The following is a 17,766-nucleotide window of genomic DNA, read 5'->3' on the forward strand; positions in this document are numbered from 1 at the left end:
CCCTTAATGTTCCAGAATACTCCCTTGTTTTTTRTCAGAGCTTCTCTGTGTCCAGAAAGGTCCAAAGCACAAACCAGGACTGATCCATGGTGCCCACGATGGTACCAGGTGTTTGTGTTTGACTGCAGAGCTGATCCCTGCTGGCTCAGGCCAAGCATTTCTGTAGCCCCACTCCTAAGCTCCACATCTCATAGCCCACCCAAGGAAACAACAACAGGTTTTGGAATGTAACAATTTATTTGGGTTAATTTTTTTTGTTTTAATTTTTAACTCCCCATTCCTGGCATTGATACAATATTCAAGAGCAGCAGAAAGAACAAAATGTACAAGAATACAAGAGTAATCAGCACAACCCCCACTCCCAAACCTGGAGCAAACCAGTTTTTTGTGGGAAGCACCGAGGGAAGGGGTGATTCAATCACCCCTCCAGTGGGCTCTGCCTCCCACCCATCCACTTTAGACAGAGTTTAGCCAGCTAGGAACTGGATTAAAAAACAAAACAAAACTGAACAAACACTATATTTAAAATGAAAAATGCAAGACAAAAAAATAATATAGATAATACAATTCATCCGTGCACAATCCTTAAATGCATTTTTTTCAAAAAAAAATTACAAGATACATATTTAGTTTTATTTTAAATTAAAAAAAATACCACCTTCACTCTGTATGCCAAGTGAGGGGAAATGAAGAGACAGATGGGTTGCACCAGAACTATAAGCACTCATAGTTAGGGCTGACCTGCTCCAAGAGAAAGGACAGGGTTCTGATGCAGCCAAAGCTCAAGCACAGGCAGAATCTGAAGCACCCAAGTACCACAGAACTCAGRGAGGTCACTCGCCTGCCCCAAGTTCAGTATTTGCAGGAAACTGCAGCATTTGAGCCTAAGCTTGGCACAGGGAAAGGTGAAAGGAAGAACAGATGAACAGGCCCCTGTCCTCCATCACCAGCAGACAACTTTCTATGCAAAAAGAAAACAAATGGGGGGAGAAAAAAAAAATCCCAAAATAGTCTTCTCTATTCTTAGGAGTGTACAAGGCTTAATGGCACTGGGGAGAAAAGGAAGGAGGACAGCACACTAAGTTGATTTGCTTGGGGGAGGTGCAGGCATGACAACTCTTTTCTAAAAAAAGTCATCACAATGATTAATTTTTTTGTTCTATTTGAGAACTTGACCTAAGATTCTGCCCCTCATTTGCAGCTGGGGGCTAGAAGCAGCAGTCACCCTCCAGGACAGCTGAAGAAGAACCTACCTGCTCAAGTGCACCTACCTGTTGCTCCATCCAGAGGGAAACTCTCAGCATCCCTAGAGAGCATGGGCCAGCTGGGGGGCTGCCTGGGAGCATATAAAAGCCTCACTAGTCCTACGAGGCCCTGAAACCCCACCAAGTGCTTTGAGCCACTCAGCTGTGTTCTGGAGGTTTAGTGTGAACTCTTAAGTGCTCAGCTGAACAAGGAACGAAGGAAAAATGCAGCACACTACAATGGGAATTAACACTGCCTGAATGTCTCACCATGTCCCTTTCCTCCCAGCAGACACATTATCTGAACTTGCAGAAGCTGGCATCACTCTGACTGCATCTTGCTGCAGTTCTGTCTCCTTACCTCTTCCCTGTGCCACAGCACACTGCTTGCTGTCCACTTCCCAACTCCACTCAACCCAAGGTGTAGAGGGCATCCTGCTCCTCCATCCCAGTGCCATCTGCCAGTGCCTGCAGGGAGTGGGTTCAAAGCACAGAGTTCACCTGGGGTAGAAGGACCTTCACCCCAAGGACTATGCTTTTGGATGGCCCTGGAGATGTTTTGTTTCCCACCACAGCGAAGCTGGATTGGACAGAAGTGCTGCCAGAGGCAGCCAACAACCACAGGAAGGGCAACTGACTGTATCTCCCTTTACTCCTGGAAGGAGAAATTTAGAAGAAAGAATTAAAAAAGAATCCAGGGCCCTGCTGCATCCTTACAGATGAGGTGGGTGGGACACAGGGCACCTCAGAATGCACTGCACAGAACATGGGAGAAGCTCCCGGTGCCAAGGCTGACCTCGCACAGACCAGGGTCAAATACCAAATAACTCTGACCACATCAGTCTGACATGGGGCAAGGTCAAAATGCAAGAGAAGCAGAGGACAGAAAGGCAAGGTGAGGATGGAGACAGACTCCAACATCTGCCATCTACACTCCAAAAAGAAACCATACACATTGCACTCTGGAGACGGACCTCTCAAATAGAAGCGAAAAAAAGAAAATGAAAACACTTACTTTCTCAACCTCAAAGCATTGGTGAAATGAAGATAATTCCTGGAGTTAGCTGGGGAAGGAAGCACAGACAGGGATTTCTGAAGCAATACCGAGCACTCCATCTCTATGAGAATATCTTGAGAGTTGGGCTGCCAGCACCCTCAGCAGAATGGTCCCCTCCACCCCCATCCCCTTTGCATGAGGGAGACAGAGGCACAGGGCAGTGACACAGCTGGCAGATAGGCCAGGGCAAGCCAAGAAGTAACAGAACTCAGGAGGCACCGAATCCCTGACCCCAAATTAACTCTCTGCAGCAGATTGCCTTCAGAGTGGAGATCAGGTAGGCTGTGCAGAGTGGCAGGTGAGATGGGGAGAAAGGGGGGGTGGGACGTTTCTTTTATATTCATATATTTATATATAAGAAGTAAATAAGATCCCAGCTCTTGCATGATTATTGGGCAAATGCACCAAAAGCAAGCGACATTGGAGTAAAAAGATGTGCCAGGCAAGGAGGAAAAAGTCTTGTCAGAAGGTGGGGAAGGAAGCAAAAGGGAAAATAAGCACTTAGCAAACACGCACTCCAGGTTTGTTACACCTCCCTGGGAAGAAGGACCTGCTCCTGAGCAGACCCACTAATGCCATGGCCTGGGGGTGGGGCAGAAGTGTGGGGAACTCAGGACACCATCCTTCAAGCATGGCAACCTCTTTCTGCCAGGAAGTCCCCACGAAGGTGATAATCACCAAATGATGGGAGCTGCTGAAGCCTCCTCAACAAAGAGGGGCTGGAGAAGGGAGTGAAATCCCTAGGAAGACAGCTCAGAGACAGCTCCTACCTGGTAAAAAGCATGATTGTGATTTCTTCTTTTTTTGTTTATTTATAAAATCTCCCTGGGAACTTCAGTAAGAGGAGACACAGAGAAAGTCTCCCTTTCTCTTCTGAAAGCAGAATTTAAGCAGTGGCTCACCACAGCTGGGCCTGCTCACCACGCTATTTCTGTTTTCCATCCTTAAAGGAGTTTGTATCTTATTAGCTTCACAGCCCCATGTTGCTAATTGAGAAGAGAGAACAAGACAGGAGATTTCTGTTCCAAGTTGAAAGCCATGGGAAGCACCAAGAGTTTGATGGGCAGAGAGAGACATTCCCAAGTGCAGCCCGGGCTACAGGAGGCATTGAGACACCAGTCACTTGCCACTCAAAGCCAAGGGCACCGGAGAAGTCCGGAGAGGAAWAACTGTCCAAGCATGCCTGCCTGCCATCTTCTGTTCAGACACCAACATCTGGTGGCTTCCCTCTACCTGGCAATCACTCCCACACACCAGCAGAGACATCTTGGATGGGGAAGCCAGCACACAAGAGCTGCCTCCTCACTCTGAAGGAATGTTCAGGCAACTMTTCCCAACCATCCCACGGGAAGCTGGAGGAGAAGGCTGTCCTACTTGGGCACTGTCCCATCAGCATGTTCCTCTCGCCTCTCTACCCTGAAAGCTTCCAGCATTTGCTTGCCTCAGGAAGAGGGTTCACATCCCACAGCAACAAGATCAGAGCACACAAGGCAGTTCTCTCATCTGCCTCTAAAGATCCAGCCATTGTCAGAGAAGGGATGCTGGAATACACACCAATGGGACTCAGTTCTGTCCTGATGTGGTGAATTCTACACAGAAAAATGCCACCCCCCCCAACCTGATACTGGAAGAAGTTAAGAAACCCTACAGAGGGGAGGCATATCTACTTCCCAGGAAATAAGCCCACCACAATTAGTTCTGCTTTCTGATACAGGGATGGAAAAGAGACAGCTACTTGGCAGGAAAGGTACATACCAACCCCAAATCTTAGCAGCTTGCTGTACATGCAAAGTAAGTAAACTGTTTCCRTGTTGATGGCCCAATCCACATTCTGGCAGAATGTCACTGGCCATCTCTGAGGGCTGCTGAGGCAGAAAACCACTTGGAGACTCCACTGTAGCTCACAGGAGAGGTATGGGAGGGAAGGGAACTCACTCCAACACTTGAGAGGCAAGGACGGGAAAGGTTTGTTGAAAGGGTTCCTCCAACATGCAACTTGCCTTTTCAGTTCAGAGATCGCTGCTTAGTCCTAGAAAGCCATTCCCTCCAGTTCAAGCAAGCCAAACACCATCCCAGACACACATGCTTCAATACTACAAAATACTCTTTTCTCTAAGGACCATCTAATACCACTACAGTTTGTGCAATCACTGCATTTATTATTCATTTTTAAACTCTCTCTCGCTCTCTTCCAGTAGAAATTTTTTTTAAACTTTTCTTTTTTTTATGCAAAACTAATCATTTCACTTTTTCCACTCCATCATAAAATCTCCTCTAAAAACACGACGACGAGAACAAACATGGCACAGACACAGAGAATATTTCCCTGTTTTCATTGATTTTTTTTTCTAAGGGTTATTGGGAAAGGAMGGGGATACTTTCAAATAAACTCCTCCCTCAATTCTATGCCCATTTTAAAAGGCATGGATGAATCTTCTTTCCGTTCTCCGTTAAGGAGCAAAGGCAAAAATTCAGAAGGAGGAGTGTAGCCCATGTGAATACAAAGGTAGGTTAGTCAGCCTCAAATGTCATGTCCACCTGAGGGAACTTGAGGCGACTGCTGCATTCAAGTTAGCAAACCTCTAACTCAAAACAGCATGGGATCCTCATTTCGGATCCAGAGGTTCAGGGTTTGGTTCCCACCTGGTGACCCACCCAGGGAGGGATTTGTCACACAAGCAGGTGAGCTGTGCCTGCAAGCCGGATCATACTCCTTTCTTCCTCCACCAGGAGGATCTCCTGCACTAATTTCTCTGCTGCAACAAGTCCCCTCACCTCCCCACTGCAGGAAGAAGGTCCTTGCGGAGCATCCCTACAATGACCCACTGTTTTGCTCTTCACAGACAGTTCCCTTGCTTGCCACTCTGGAGAAAGGCAAAACCCCTTCAATGAAACAATTCCTGCCCCTTGCCCCCAAAGAACACCATACAAGAGACACTGGGGAAAAGAATTCTGCCAAGCAACACATCTTGGCCAAAACACATCAAGAGTTTCCTATTGAAGTTCCCTTTTATCTCCCACTGAAACGCTTTAACATTTTTTTCAGAACCTTGATACCACGAAACAAAACACGTCACCACATACACACCAAACAGCAACTTAACAACCTAAAGTGACTGGCCGGTTTGCATCCACCCCACAAAGCAGCTCCTATCTCACAGCTACAGATTAGTTCTTGCTCAGAAGCAGGAGGAAAAAAAGAACACTCTCCTCACTATTTTCCTAAGAAAGAGCTTTTCCCTATGCCTACAAACTGCTCATCTTTGAAGCTGCAGTCAAATGGATAGGCTATGCTAACATAAGGGATCCCTGGGTGTGCCAGGCACAGGAAAGATGCGCAAAAAAAAATCCAAACAAAAGAGAACACCCACAAAAATACAAGCAGGTATTAATACAGACACGCACACAAGTCCAACAAGTTATAGAAAGCCTTAGCTTGGTGAATGGATCAGAGAAAGTCTCTTTCTCCCTGCCCCTAGCTTCAGTTGTGAATGAAAACACATCCCCAAAGAGTCCACTAAGCTCTTTAACCAAGGAAAGATAAAGAAAGAGGTGCACCAAGGGTGGTACTAACAGCACCTGGAATCCCCCTCAGACTGTCTGCACAGACACCCAACCACAACTGGTGTGAATTCACTGTTTCCCACAGCTTGGAATGCCACCCACTGCAAGGCAAGGTTTGTGGGGAGGGCAGCAAAGAATTTGTTACACCAACCCAGGCACTGGATGCAGGGAGTAGACAAGCTCTGGGCACAAAAGCCCTAATTAAGGTCAGAAGCCGGTCTATCCCTCTACCACCCTGACAATGTCTCTTGGGCAGACAAATATTACTTTCATCCCACAAATTGCCTCCCTTCTATCCTCAGATCACTGCAACCACAAAATCACTACTGCAGGAGAGCATTCCTTGGAGCCTGCAGCTCCAACATCCTTGTGTGAAAGCACCAGAGGGGCCAATTCCACTTGTGTTTACACACCCAGGGCAGGTTTGTAAGTAAATGAGCCCTGGTATGAGCAATTTTTTCCACCCTTTTCACCTCTGCAGCATGTTATGTAGAAGTGACACCCCTCTGCTGCATCCAGAGACAGAGCTGAGAGGGTGAGACTCTACCACCAGTTGATCAGCACCTCTTTTCCTTGCCCCTACAGGCTCAATCCTGTGCAAGTAGAGGACAAAAGGAGAGCAAAGGAATGGATTCTCATGGTGAAGCTTAGGACCCACATAGAAATGGAGCAAACCAGAAATGGCAGGCAAAAAATAGAGCTTATCCTTGATGTGAACAAAGCTGGTCAGGGAAAGAAGGAGCTGTGGTCTTGCTCCTCCTACTTGCTAGGGGTGAAGAGAAGGAATTTCTAGATCAGCTTACAGGAGCTTTAGGGGAAGAGAACCAGCGCACATGCATACAATGTGAGAGACACGAGTATTTCTTATGAGCACCTTTGGTTGACAGTTGTAAGGGCTGTTTCAGGTGCTGAAAAGTCAAAGGGGAAACCTCTTCCAGGCCACCCACCACTGACAGGTGAGAGCAGGAGAGGCAAAAGAAAGCAGGAAGAACAAACGACCTGCCTTAGCATCCACTCCTCCTTCCTTTGGAAGGAGCAAGAGGAAGCAAAGAGGGCCAGGAGAAGCTTATGCACAAGGTGAGAGACCAGCCTCCAGCATCTGGGGCAGCGTCATACTGTTGGCATTATCTTTCCACAGACTGAAGGATGGATGCATAGCCCACTCCTGCTTCCACCATGGAAAGACTAGCAAAAGGCATTTCATGCTCCTCTCCCCCAAGCAAGTGCAAGTGATGAATATCAGGAGGAAGAGCTGGGCTGGAAGCAGACTCCTCTTTTTTTCCCTTTCTCCTGCAGAGCTGAATAGGTTGGAAGATGCAGGAGAAGGGATTAGGGCACCTGAAAGCGCCCATACAACTGCCAAGGTAGCACCAACAGTCAAAGGAAAGGGGAAGCCAATATGGGGCATAGGCTGCATGGGGCACCCCCCACCACCCCAGCTTTGTCTCAAGCACCTTCCAGGCATGACATTTCACCTGCCCTTCTCCCCCTCACTCTGGGGACATCTGGATCAGCAACCGCCACAAGGACAGTAGAGGAGAGGGCAGATCCAGGCCACAGGCCAAGAGGAGAAGGATGGCAGGATGGAAGTCATGGCAAGGGGGAAACCTAAGAATGGAAGAGTCTGCATGCACATTGTGGGAGAAGGTCTGGAGGATGTGGGCAAGGCCTCCAATCCCCTTACATCCTCCCCTCAAGGGTTTGGAACTCCTCTTCAGTTTTTGTCAAAGATAGAAGGGGAATGAGGAAGAGCAGCACCTTCCTCACCACCTGCACAAGCACACAGACACATGCTCACTCATTCCTCAGCCCCAAAGGCTCCACTGCCCGTTGGACAACACCACATTCAAAGGACAAACAACCACTCCCCGGCCCCACCACAACCCTCCCTGCCTCCTCCTAGCAGTACCAGTGCCCAGGAACAGTGGGTGCTCCCACCCATGCTGCCACTGATACACTCCAGCCTCCAGGCAAGAGGAAGTGGGCAGGAAGAAAGGAGGAGGAAGGGTGGCAGTGAGGGCAGAGGGACAGCCAAGGGGAGAAGGAGAGAACTAAGGACAGCCATTCGCACCACGACTTCTTGCAGGTAGAGCTCCCCCCACATCCCTGGAGTGGGGGGAACTGGCTGCTCACTTGCTGCCTCCTCCACCACTGCCTGCTGCCACCTTCTCAAAATCCTCTGCATTGCAGAACTCCTTGATGGTTACAGTGAGGAGATTGCTGGTGACATCTGTGACCACCACATTAGAGCAAGGGGACATCTCAGGACGCCAGTTGCCAGCCTCCTGCTCTGGGTCAGAAGAGGAGAGGGACAAGGAGGGCGTCTGCCCTCCACTGCACCCTCCCGAGGGAGAACGCTTGCTGGTGGCAGCTGACTCAGGTGGGATTGAGAGGTCGAGGACCTCTGACTCACGCCAGTCGGGGATGGCTGGGCTGAGGGTCTCAGGGAGCAGCTTTGGAGGGGAATCATCTGGGTCGGAGGAGGAGTGGGGAGCAGGTGACGGGCAGCCAGAAGAGCTGGAGCTGGGAGCATCATAGGGGGTGGAGCCCATAATGAGCCCACAGGAGGCTGCCTGGGAGCCTTCGGCCTCCCCCTTGCCCTCCAGAGAGGGGGCAGGTGCAGCAGGCGGCTTATTGTAGAGCGAAAAGCTGCCAAACTTCATGTGGCGGATCTGGGTACGGAGGACGCTCTCGCTGAACTTTTTGCTCTTGCCAATGACACGATTTCGGGATGGGATCTTGGGCCGAGCCAGGCCTCCAGCCCCATTGGCTGGCTTCCCACCTTTGTCAATGACTTTGAGGTTGAGAATGATGCGGCTGCGTTTGGGCTCACGGGGTTTCACCTTACGGTTGATGATGCGGACGGTCTCCGAGAAGGGTGAGACAGGAGGACGAATGCCAGCCCCGCCACCCACACTCCCGCCGTTCTGGGGGTCTGGACGGGGCAGGGGGCGCCGTGACATGCGGTGGCACCGTCGGATGTCTTTCTTGAGCCGGTGCACAGCGGCGCTGGAGTGGAGTTTGGGAGAGGAGGTACTAGAACCAGGCTTGACAGAAAAGTGTACATCCCCAATGTGGAGGGCCTCCGCTTGGGCCCGAGCCTGCGGTGGTGGGGAGAAAGAAAACAAACAGGATCAGAGAGGCAGCCTAGGTGCAGTCAGAACTCAAATCAGGCATTGCTCACTTCAGGTCAAGCACTCACCAGCACTACCATGACACATATCCAGCATTAATGACAAGCACAGGTACACACTTACAAACTACTGATAGCTCCAGCCCAGCCCCCAGACAGTCACAGGACACTGACTATATCATTTTTGGGCAGCTAATGTCTCCCTCGGCTGTGCCCCTGTTGACACGTGCTTTCCCCAAGGAGAAGCAGCTAYTTTCCAGGCACGTTTCAGGATTACAGCTAAGGGTCTCCAAAGTCCCCTTTGGTCATCATCAGCCAATGTGCACAGTCCTTCACTATCAGCCAAAGGAGACAGCATCGTTTTAAGCACTGGAGGTTGTCATTGCTGAGATAGCAGCCAAAATTACACTGGGATTGTACCARGTTCTCCACAAAATGAGCACAAGATAACGCAGAAAGGCAGAGTAATGTCCGAGAATCACCTCTGAAGGGCATGGTAGAAAAGTTTTGGGGAACATAGATGGAGGCTGGTGAGAGTGGTCTGATGCAGCTATCTTTTCTAAACAAGAAATTCTGAGATCTGATTTTTAACTAGGGTCACAAGCAAGTGATTCATCCTTACTACAGAGTGGGAGCAAGGTCCACTGTTTAAAGGCAGAGACGAGGCAGGCTGGAATTCAAGCCAAATTTAACTACACCTCCAAAGAAGAGACTGACTTGTCCTTTTGAGCACCATACTTCGTTTGAAACCCAGCATGGGACCAGAGCAGGAATAGCACTGGTTCAACTGCTGTGTGCCGGCCRTCTCCAAGAGAGAGGCCAGGAGAACAAGATTTTTAAGCTCTTCTGGTGCCAAAACTGCCCTGGTTAATGCACCAGAGACAGGAACGTTTTCTGGGAGCAGGAACAACCGTTTCATTGGTAAGCTGGTGCTGTATTACCTGTGGGCATGGAAATCCAGAGTATATTCTTACATCATACTTCACGAGAGCACTGTTGCTTGTACAGCTCATTCTTTCACCTGCACCTCAGCACTTGCCCAAACCATCCCCTTTCCATATGCTCTCTCAGCAGTCGTGACAGGTRGAAGTCACACAGGCCTGGAGCAGACAGGAAAGCCCTCACCCTGTGACGCCCATCCAGCGAGCACCTTCCCCCACCTCGTGGACACAGCAAGAACTGCAGTACTAGAGGACGACAGCTGCTTTTCCTCCCCAACTTTTCCATCCCGTTACCCCTTGCACACGCCAAGATCGGGATGGCTTCTTGCCAGCTAAGAGCTTAGCACTCAACTCCATCTCCTTTGTCACCCTGCAGGCTGTGCCTCCTACCAGAGAAATGCCTGGGGAAAAAAATGTGCGTGTAAAGGCAGGGATCTAACAGATCTAAGCGAGGGGCCCAGCCAGCCCCAGCACAAAAAGCTCAAAGTCCTGGCGTTACAGCTCCAGAGATTTGCTGTTACCCGGAGCCCCTCTTCTCCCACAGAGATACCCACGGGAACCGCGGAAGAACCTGAATGAGCAGAGAACAGAGACGTGAAGACATTTTGTTCCTCTCTGACTAACACTGGATGATTACAGTCTTCAGTACTACTTGTATCCTGGCTTTAGAAGGACTGCAAAAATGAGGCCTCCTTCTCTGACTGTACAAGAAAACACAGACTGAAGGCTCATCCTGACTGGGGACCTACACTATGTGTTAGCTGACTGACAAAGAAACAGAGGTAAGTTAGCACAACCCCAAGGCAGGCACAGACAATCTGTACATTAACAAAAGGGCCGTTCCCACCTAGCTAGAGGGAAGCACTCCCAGCACACACAAACCCCAACACATCCTGCTGTAGCAGAAAGCATCCCAATGTCCATCTAGTTTCTCCTTGCTCAGCCTCATGCATTACTCCACACCCCAAACTGTTGAGAAAATAAGACACAGTTCCTGTCAGACATCGTACAGGCCTGAGTACAGCAACAGCACCAGATGAACTCCCTGCACCATGTATCAACTCTCCCCATCCCATCTCATCAATACGCAACTTGGAAACACGGTAGACCTTGTCAAGAGGTCACAGGCACAGGCAAATGCACATCTAGGGCTGTGCTTGCTCCATCTCTTCACAGGTCCCTCTGAAGCAGACGGCACAAGCAAGGACAACCTACACCTTGCTTTCGGACATTACATACCAGCACAGCCTCAGGTAACACATTTATTTTTCATTTTCATCCCCAACCCCGTYCCCTCCATCACAGCCAGCCCTTCCGGCATTGCTGCCCCTGCACTTTGGACTTCTCACCAATTCACCCCTGCTCAGCCAAGAGCAAAGTGCAACACAATGTTCCCATTCCAAAATACAGGACAGGCAAGCCAAACAGAGGGTACAGATAAATGCATTGTTGAAAATCCTTCTATACCTTCAGCAAATAGATACAGGTATCCTTCAGGGCCTCTCCTGTTGCCAACACTGCACATCTTTCAGATTAATTGCCTACCCTGTAATCATGCTCGGAGAGAAGAGTTCTGCCCCCTCTGTGCCATTCTGCTCCAAGTCAGATCTAACTGCACCCTTCCACCAGCACCACTTCCATCATCCAGAAGGAAGGCAGCTTCCCACAAGTGTGGGGAAAGCAGTCACAAACACCTTCAGTTTCCTTATACATCTGTGCAAACTTCCCATCAGACACATTAAATGAATTGATAATGCTGGGATGGTCATTACCTGGCCACWTCCACAGCCCTGCTGATTTTACTTTCTCTGCCTGTACACACTGATCAGCTCCTTTTCTGTTTTGACAGAGAACCTGTCTTGGTTTTGTGCTTGCACAGCAGCTGGTGCAGAGCCCTGGTACATGGCCTGGACTTTTCCAGTGTGCCAGAACCACTAGGTCTCATTTATGTGCTATGTGTCTGCATTTCCAGTTACTTCGGGGGCACTTGCTCAAGGCTGAAGCTGTTTCTAACTCATGTTTCAGCTATCTGCCTTTATTAAATTCCAGCTTTAGTAGTCTCCAGGTAGATTACATGCAGCATTGATACTTTGGTCAGATTATTAAGAGAGGGAAAGTCAGGGCCCAACAGTCCTGCTCTGCTGCTACACTGCTATCCCCCAGTGACCAGCTTCAATGCAAGTTCCAAAGTGCATTATACAAATACTCAGCTTACCTTGAGATTGTTTTTCCAGGTAAGGTTTCAAGAAAAATCGTATCAGAAGCTTTATCTAAGACCAGCCCTCAGAGCTTTCTCACTTGGGAAGCTCAATATTGCTACCACAGGATCAGGTTTATTCAAGCATCACCTGTATGAACTCATCCCTTCACTGCAGAGGACAGCACAGAGGCTCTCCTCCCCATTTCCAACTTTAGATTAAGTAACTTGCTACCTCTGGTTTGGAGATGCATTCAATTTTATCTGCTTGAAATGCACTTCTCCCTGCTACAGATCCATTTCTCAATCGCACTCACAAGCCATATGAGGATAAGGTCTTAGAAAAACAAACCCATTGAATCCTTTCAGCTGTGTCACCACAGTTTGCTACTTGGCTCMCAAGTTTTCCAAATGGAAACTACCTCTCTAGGTTTTGCTGCTTTCACCCGCAGGATGTCCTCACTGCTGAAGAGGTACTCAGCATGTATACAAAGTAATTCACTCCCTGCTTACASCTCAGCCTACATCAGGATGCAGCTTCTGGAAGCTTACTGCAGTACTCTGCCATGAGAGCAAGCCAATTGCTGGGATTGCTTCCCTTCCCCCTCTTCCCGTCTGGGATATGTATCACCTTTATTTATCTTATACAGCTCTCCCTCACTGCCCCTGGGAACTAGCGTATCTCCCCCATTCCCTACTATTTCTGAATAAGCGTCCCTTGAGGCCCTGCAAGCATATTTGTTCATTCATTCCCTTAACACACCGAGGCTCACAGCACGTACACAGACACGTGCTTAGAAAAGCCTCTCCTACCTAATTTGTACCAAAATCTCTCCAAATCGGAAGAAAATAAATTAAAGACCTTRTAAGGCAATGGATTTCTAGTTAATTATTTCAAAACCAAGCCAATTCCAGTAGTGCTGCTGCACCATAGTAGCACTACTCTCTCATAAATTACTGGCTCTGCTTTGTCTTTTATTCTTCACCTGCATTCCCACAGTCCTTGCTCCAAACAGCATTTGCAAGAGCTCTTCTCTCTCCTTTTTGGCTGCCATGCTGCCTTTTTATCACTCTCTTTCTTCTGCAGTCTTCCAAATGACAAGGCAAAAGCAAGCCAGTTCATAGCACAGTTCTCCCAAGCAACACTGCCATAAACTAAAGTTTTCTTCTGGATTGGGAACAAAATGCTACAAAAGGGGAACAGTCTGTTTTCAAACTACTCAGGGATAATTTACGAACAGGGAGGAGATCAAAAGAAACCCAATTCCAACTTTAGAGTTCAAGAAAGGGCAAAGTGACAGAGCACTACACTGCTCAGCCCCGTCTTCCCCCACTCTCCTACGAAGAACCTCCTTTGCTCTTGTTCTCTCTTGCTTCTTCCTTCCCATTAACCTTCTTCACTCCTGTCACCTTAGTATTTATGGCCACCCCAACTAGAGGTCTTTGCCAGCCACCCACTGAGATTGCAGACTGGGCTCTGTCTCTGAATAGCACTTGCTAGACTTTATTACATGAATTGGTGAGGTTTGCATTCCACACAGCAGAGTGCCTAGGGAAAAAGAGCAAAATTGAAAGAGCAAACCGAGCAGGAAGACAAGAGGAAGATCACTACAGCATGTGCTATGTCTCTTTCTAACCTCACACCAGCGTCACACCTCACACCTGCTGAAGGGCCTGTCCCCAAGGATGACTTCTGCCAGATACCTAAGCACTGCCTATTTCAGACCAAGGACTTCGCTTCCCATCCGCTCAACACAAGGCTGCAGCACATCAGCAGCATCCCAAGAATTACAGCCTCCCACCAAGCCTCATCCCAGCTGTGGGAAAAAGTTTGCTCCTAGCATGCAAAAGATAAAGACCCATTTCCTGCCCAAAACTTTGCAGTTGAAGTTTGCGAGGGTTGTTTTCAACATGGCCATCTTAATAGTGATATTACAAAGCCTGGACTGTGAGTTGCTCTGCAGTCTGATCAAAACGGCAAGTGTTAGACAGTTSTCAGAAACAGGAGCCTGGCTTACAAAGGCAGCAGGTGGTCAAAGATGCAGCTTTTCAAAGGCGTGGACCACTAACTTGATGGAATGCTTTCTGCAAATTCCCCTGGGTGCCTATCTGCAACTTTTGAGAACTAATCCCAGGATAAACTTAGTCCCAACTTCAAGCTAAAACACCCATGCAAGCCAAGGGACTGAGCGGCATATCAGGGCAGTTATTTTGATGTCATCCTGGAGACTCACAAGCCYAGGTTTAGGCACTGATACATAAGAAAAACCCTAGCAAGCCACGAAGTCAAGGGCAGACTAGTCTATCAAAGCAGTCTAGGCCAAATTTCTGCTTAAACATCATTGCATCCAGGCCTAATCTGTTCAGTTAACAGATCAAAAAGAATATTGTTCTAACTGCCAACTCCCAATACTCCCTCTGGGATACAAGAATCAAATTTCTTCCCCTGCTTCTGAAATTCTCACTGGCACGAGATTCTGCGGCTGCAAGAACTGAAAATACTTTTAGCAATGCACAAGGCAGAATTCAATCCCACACCTTGCACAGCAGCACCAGGGCGGTGAGGCTGGCAGAGGTCAAATGTGCATCTTCAGAGGTCAGAAGAACTGAGTTGCAAAGCATCTTGCTGCCTCTATTGCAATTCTAGCCACAGTTGTGTTGATCATGGTTTGCCCAAAGAGAGCTCAAACAAGTTCAGATGGAGCTGGCTGAGGCAGAGTTACTTCTCACTGCCTGGTCTGGGGTGTTATTTTTAGGGTAGGATCCGAAGTCACAGAGGAACAGCAAGTCAGAGCACTAACAGTTCCACCAGGTCTGTTTCCCAGAGGTGCAAACCAAGTGGCTCTGCCCTGCCAGCCTCTCTCACAACGTGGCACCAGCCTTCAGGAGAGCTGATCTTGCTCCCGATCACGATTCATCTTCTACAAAGTACCGAGCCAGCTCGGCAAACTTACAGGTTTTCATTACCGTTTGAGGAGCTGGCAGAAGGAAGATGTGCCACAGAAATGTGTCATGGACATGATTCAAAGGATGCTGTTGAATAATTCAGGTTATCTTGAGGGGGGTTTTAAAGGGTAAGGGGAAAAGTGAAGCAATGAGTGGGTTTTGAGTTTGGGGGTTGTTTTTGGTTTTTTAGAAGAGTGAAAATGAGTAATTTTTTTTTAAATGAGTGATATGGCAATAAATATGGCCATATCACATTCAGAATCAAAATTAAAAGAAACAGATTACACATAGCATAGTCACCTCTCTACAGCTCTGAACAGTGTCAAGTGTTGCAAATACCAGTATTTTTTAATGCAGGCAGAAACCTATTTCAAGCTGGTAGTTTTCCCTTTAAGTGCTCCTTTGCATTGTTGGAAATCTAAACACAAGGGTTACATTTAATGCATGACTGCCAGAAAGAGGAAAGCCAACTAGTCTGGTTTCCCTGAATACAGTGTAAGAGGTAGTACATATCAGATATGTTGGTAATTCTCAGTCTACAGATACAGAACACTGTAAGCAGAAAAACAGGCAACAAGGGAGAACAGTTCCATCAGCAAGACTTTCCAAGGATTACCACGGTCCCCTGGGTTTTATGCAGAGCATCAGAATATGCCTGTTCCTGCATTTCTTCTGTGTGCTTCATTATGCCCTCTCAAAGCAGAGAAGAGGTGACACCCAACCCCTCACTGTGCTTTCCGGTGCTCATGCAGTTAAAAGTGCTGTGCTGACTTGAGTAAAGCTCCTACTGCTGCCAGGCAAAGGGAAGTATTAACCTGTTTCACAGATGGGGAAACACACACAAAGCCCAAGTGACTTGCCCAAAGCCAAAGGATGACTCGGTGATAGTGATGCCTTACCACAGGGTCCACACTGGCTGTTCCAGGGCTTCCTGTCAGAATAAAACCAGGGAAACACCGGACTTGCTCATCTGTCTGAACTATACAAAGGTGTATTCTTTCTATGCTCATCTGAAGTCTGAGATTGTGACATTTGGAGAGAAAGGGGAGGGAGGAGGGTAGTAGAGCAAGGCATTTCATCTCTAAACTTATGAATTCACAGAGCACACATTAACAGTCATGAAGCTAATGGAGTTCTTAATTAAAAAAAATAAGGTAAAATATGGGGCAAGAGGACCTGCACTAGGTACTACCTTCCTTACTCCTCACTGCTAGCGAGCAGAGATGCTACGACATCTTGCAGAGATGCTGAGTCTGTCAGATGGGAACTGGAAACTTCAGCTGCCATCCTATGCAGAGGTGAAACACTCCTCCCACCCACCCCTCACCCTCTGTCAAAGCAAAACAAGCCTGCAGTTTACAGATCAAAGCATGAACCTTTCATGAAACTCCCATGGAGCACCTACATCCTGAAATGCAATCAGAGGAGCACAAGTGGCAGCAGGATTCCCGCCTCAATCGCCTGACCGCTCAGCATGCTGCTAAGTTGCTGGGCATGGGCCGGATGGAACAGCCTGCTGAAGCAAGAGGGAACAGGACTGACTAGCTCTCCACCGCGGCAACAGAAGACCATGAGAAGAAGACGATATTTGAAAAAGAGATTGCAGCCTCACCACACACATCTGCATGTGCTGACCATCCTGCTGAGGCATCCGTTGCACGCACACATGCTCTCCCTTCACACGCTTCTGCGCCTCTGCCCACCCCCCCCCCCCCCCCCTTTCCTGTCGGGTTTTCCCCGCGCTCCCAGAGCCAGGCATAAGGCACAAGTCACTCGAAAGTCCACTCCTCCCAAGGGCACTTGAAAGGTTTGAGAATTTTTTTTTGCCAGGCCTAAGTTATTTAAATAAGAGTTACCTTCAGCAGAAAAGTTTTAGGTTTAGGTCCTCTCTTCTTGGGCCCGTACAGCTCACGCTCTCGCTCCCTTTAGGGAATCAAATTTTCAAGAAGTTAAACCTTTTCCCAAAGGGAGAAACAGAAGCATATAAGTTTTGGTTTTTGTTTGTTTTGTTTTAAAGAAAAAAAAGAAAAGGAAAAAGAAAAAAATAAAAGGAGAGCCTGGACGCTTGTTTCCCGCTCGCCCACCCAAAGCCGAACCTGCTGCTGCAGCCCCCCCCAGCCCAGGGTGGGGGATGAACACTCACTTCTGCTCGAAGGCGGCAATGAGACGGGAGTCCAGGATGTTCTCCTCGGGTTCCCAGGTGCTGTACCTGCCGGGGCGGGAGCAGCGGAGAGGACAAGCGAAGGGATTAGCGCCCAAATCCCCCCGTGGCCACACACACAGACAACTCCCCTTCTACCCCATTCTGCCCCATCCCGTGCTCCCCATCCCTGTAGCCCGGCGGGGTACACTCACTTGATGGCCCAGCCTTTCCATTTCACCAGGTACTCGATGCGCCCCTGCAACACACGGGGAAGAAGACGGGGGGCGCTATGAGGCGGGGGCCCGGCGGGCGAGCCAGCGGCGCGGCCGGGGCCCGGCAACGAGAAGCGAGGTTGGGGGGGCGGGGGGGGATCCCACAGCCCCAGTGGGGGCAGCCCCTCACCTTTCGGATGCGACGCTTGATGATGGACTCGGCGGCGAAGACGCGCTCCCCCACTGCAGACAGCTCCATCTTGCTGCTCCCCCTCAGCGGCGGCGGCGGCGGCGGCGCCCACAGCCCATAATAATCCCGCCCGCCCGCC

The 17,766-nt window shown here is 48.9% G+C and overlaps 1 protein-coding gene across 2 annotated transcripts; it reads right to left on the reverse strand.

The window, feature by feature from the left end:
* Positions 1–224: 224 nt before the first annotated feature.
* Positions 225–17,752, reverse strand: CBX6 (chromobox 6). 2 transcript variants are annotated; one of them, XM_057388593.1, is made up of 5 exons: positions 17,628–17,752; positions 17,438–17,481; positions 17,226–17,291; positions 16,939–17,005; positions 225–8,912 (listed from the first exon to the last, which is right to left on the reverse strand). In XM_057388593.1, the coding sequence occupies exons 1-5, from the start codon at positions 17,694–17,696 to the stop codon at positions 7,995–7,997; spliced, it is 1,164 nt and encodes a 387-aa protein (XP_057244576.1). In that variant the 5' UTR covers positions 17,697–17,752; the 3' UTR covers positions 225–7,994. The 2 variants fall into 2 exon arrangements, with proteins under 2 accessions (XP_057244576.1, XP_057244572.1); XM_057388589.1 differs by having other exon boundaries at positions 225–8,966.
* Positions 17,753–17,766: the final 14 nt, after the last annotated feature.

This window comes from Malurus melanocephalus, unplaced genomic scaffold (genome assembly GCF_030028575.1).
Source record: "Malurus melanocephalus ecotype Western Australia unplaced genomic scaffold, MMel_1.1 scaffold_17, whole genome shotgun sequence".
NCBI classification, from domain to species: domain Eukaryota; kingdom Metazoa; phylum Chordata; class Aves; order Passeriformes; family Maluridae; genus Malurus; species Malurus melanocephalus.

Excerpts from the sequence above, each read along its gene's own strand:
- CBX6 (XM_057388589.1), bottom strand. The coding sequence starts at position 17,696 with ATGGAGCTGTCTGCAGTGGGGGAGCGCGTCTTCGCCGCCGAGTCCATC. Across the intron at positions 17,292-17,437 it reads TGGAAAGGCTGGGCCATCAA|GTACAGCACCTGGGAACCCG; the intron begins GTGAGTGTACCC and ends CCGCCCCGGCAG. Across the intron at positions 17,006-17,225 it reads ATTGCCGCCTTCGAGCAGAA|GGAGCGAGAGCGTGAGCTGT; the intron begins GTGAGTGTTCAT and ends GATTCCCTAAAG.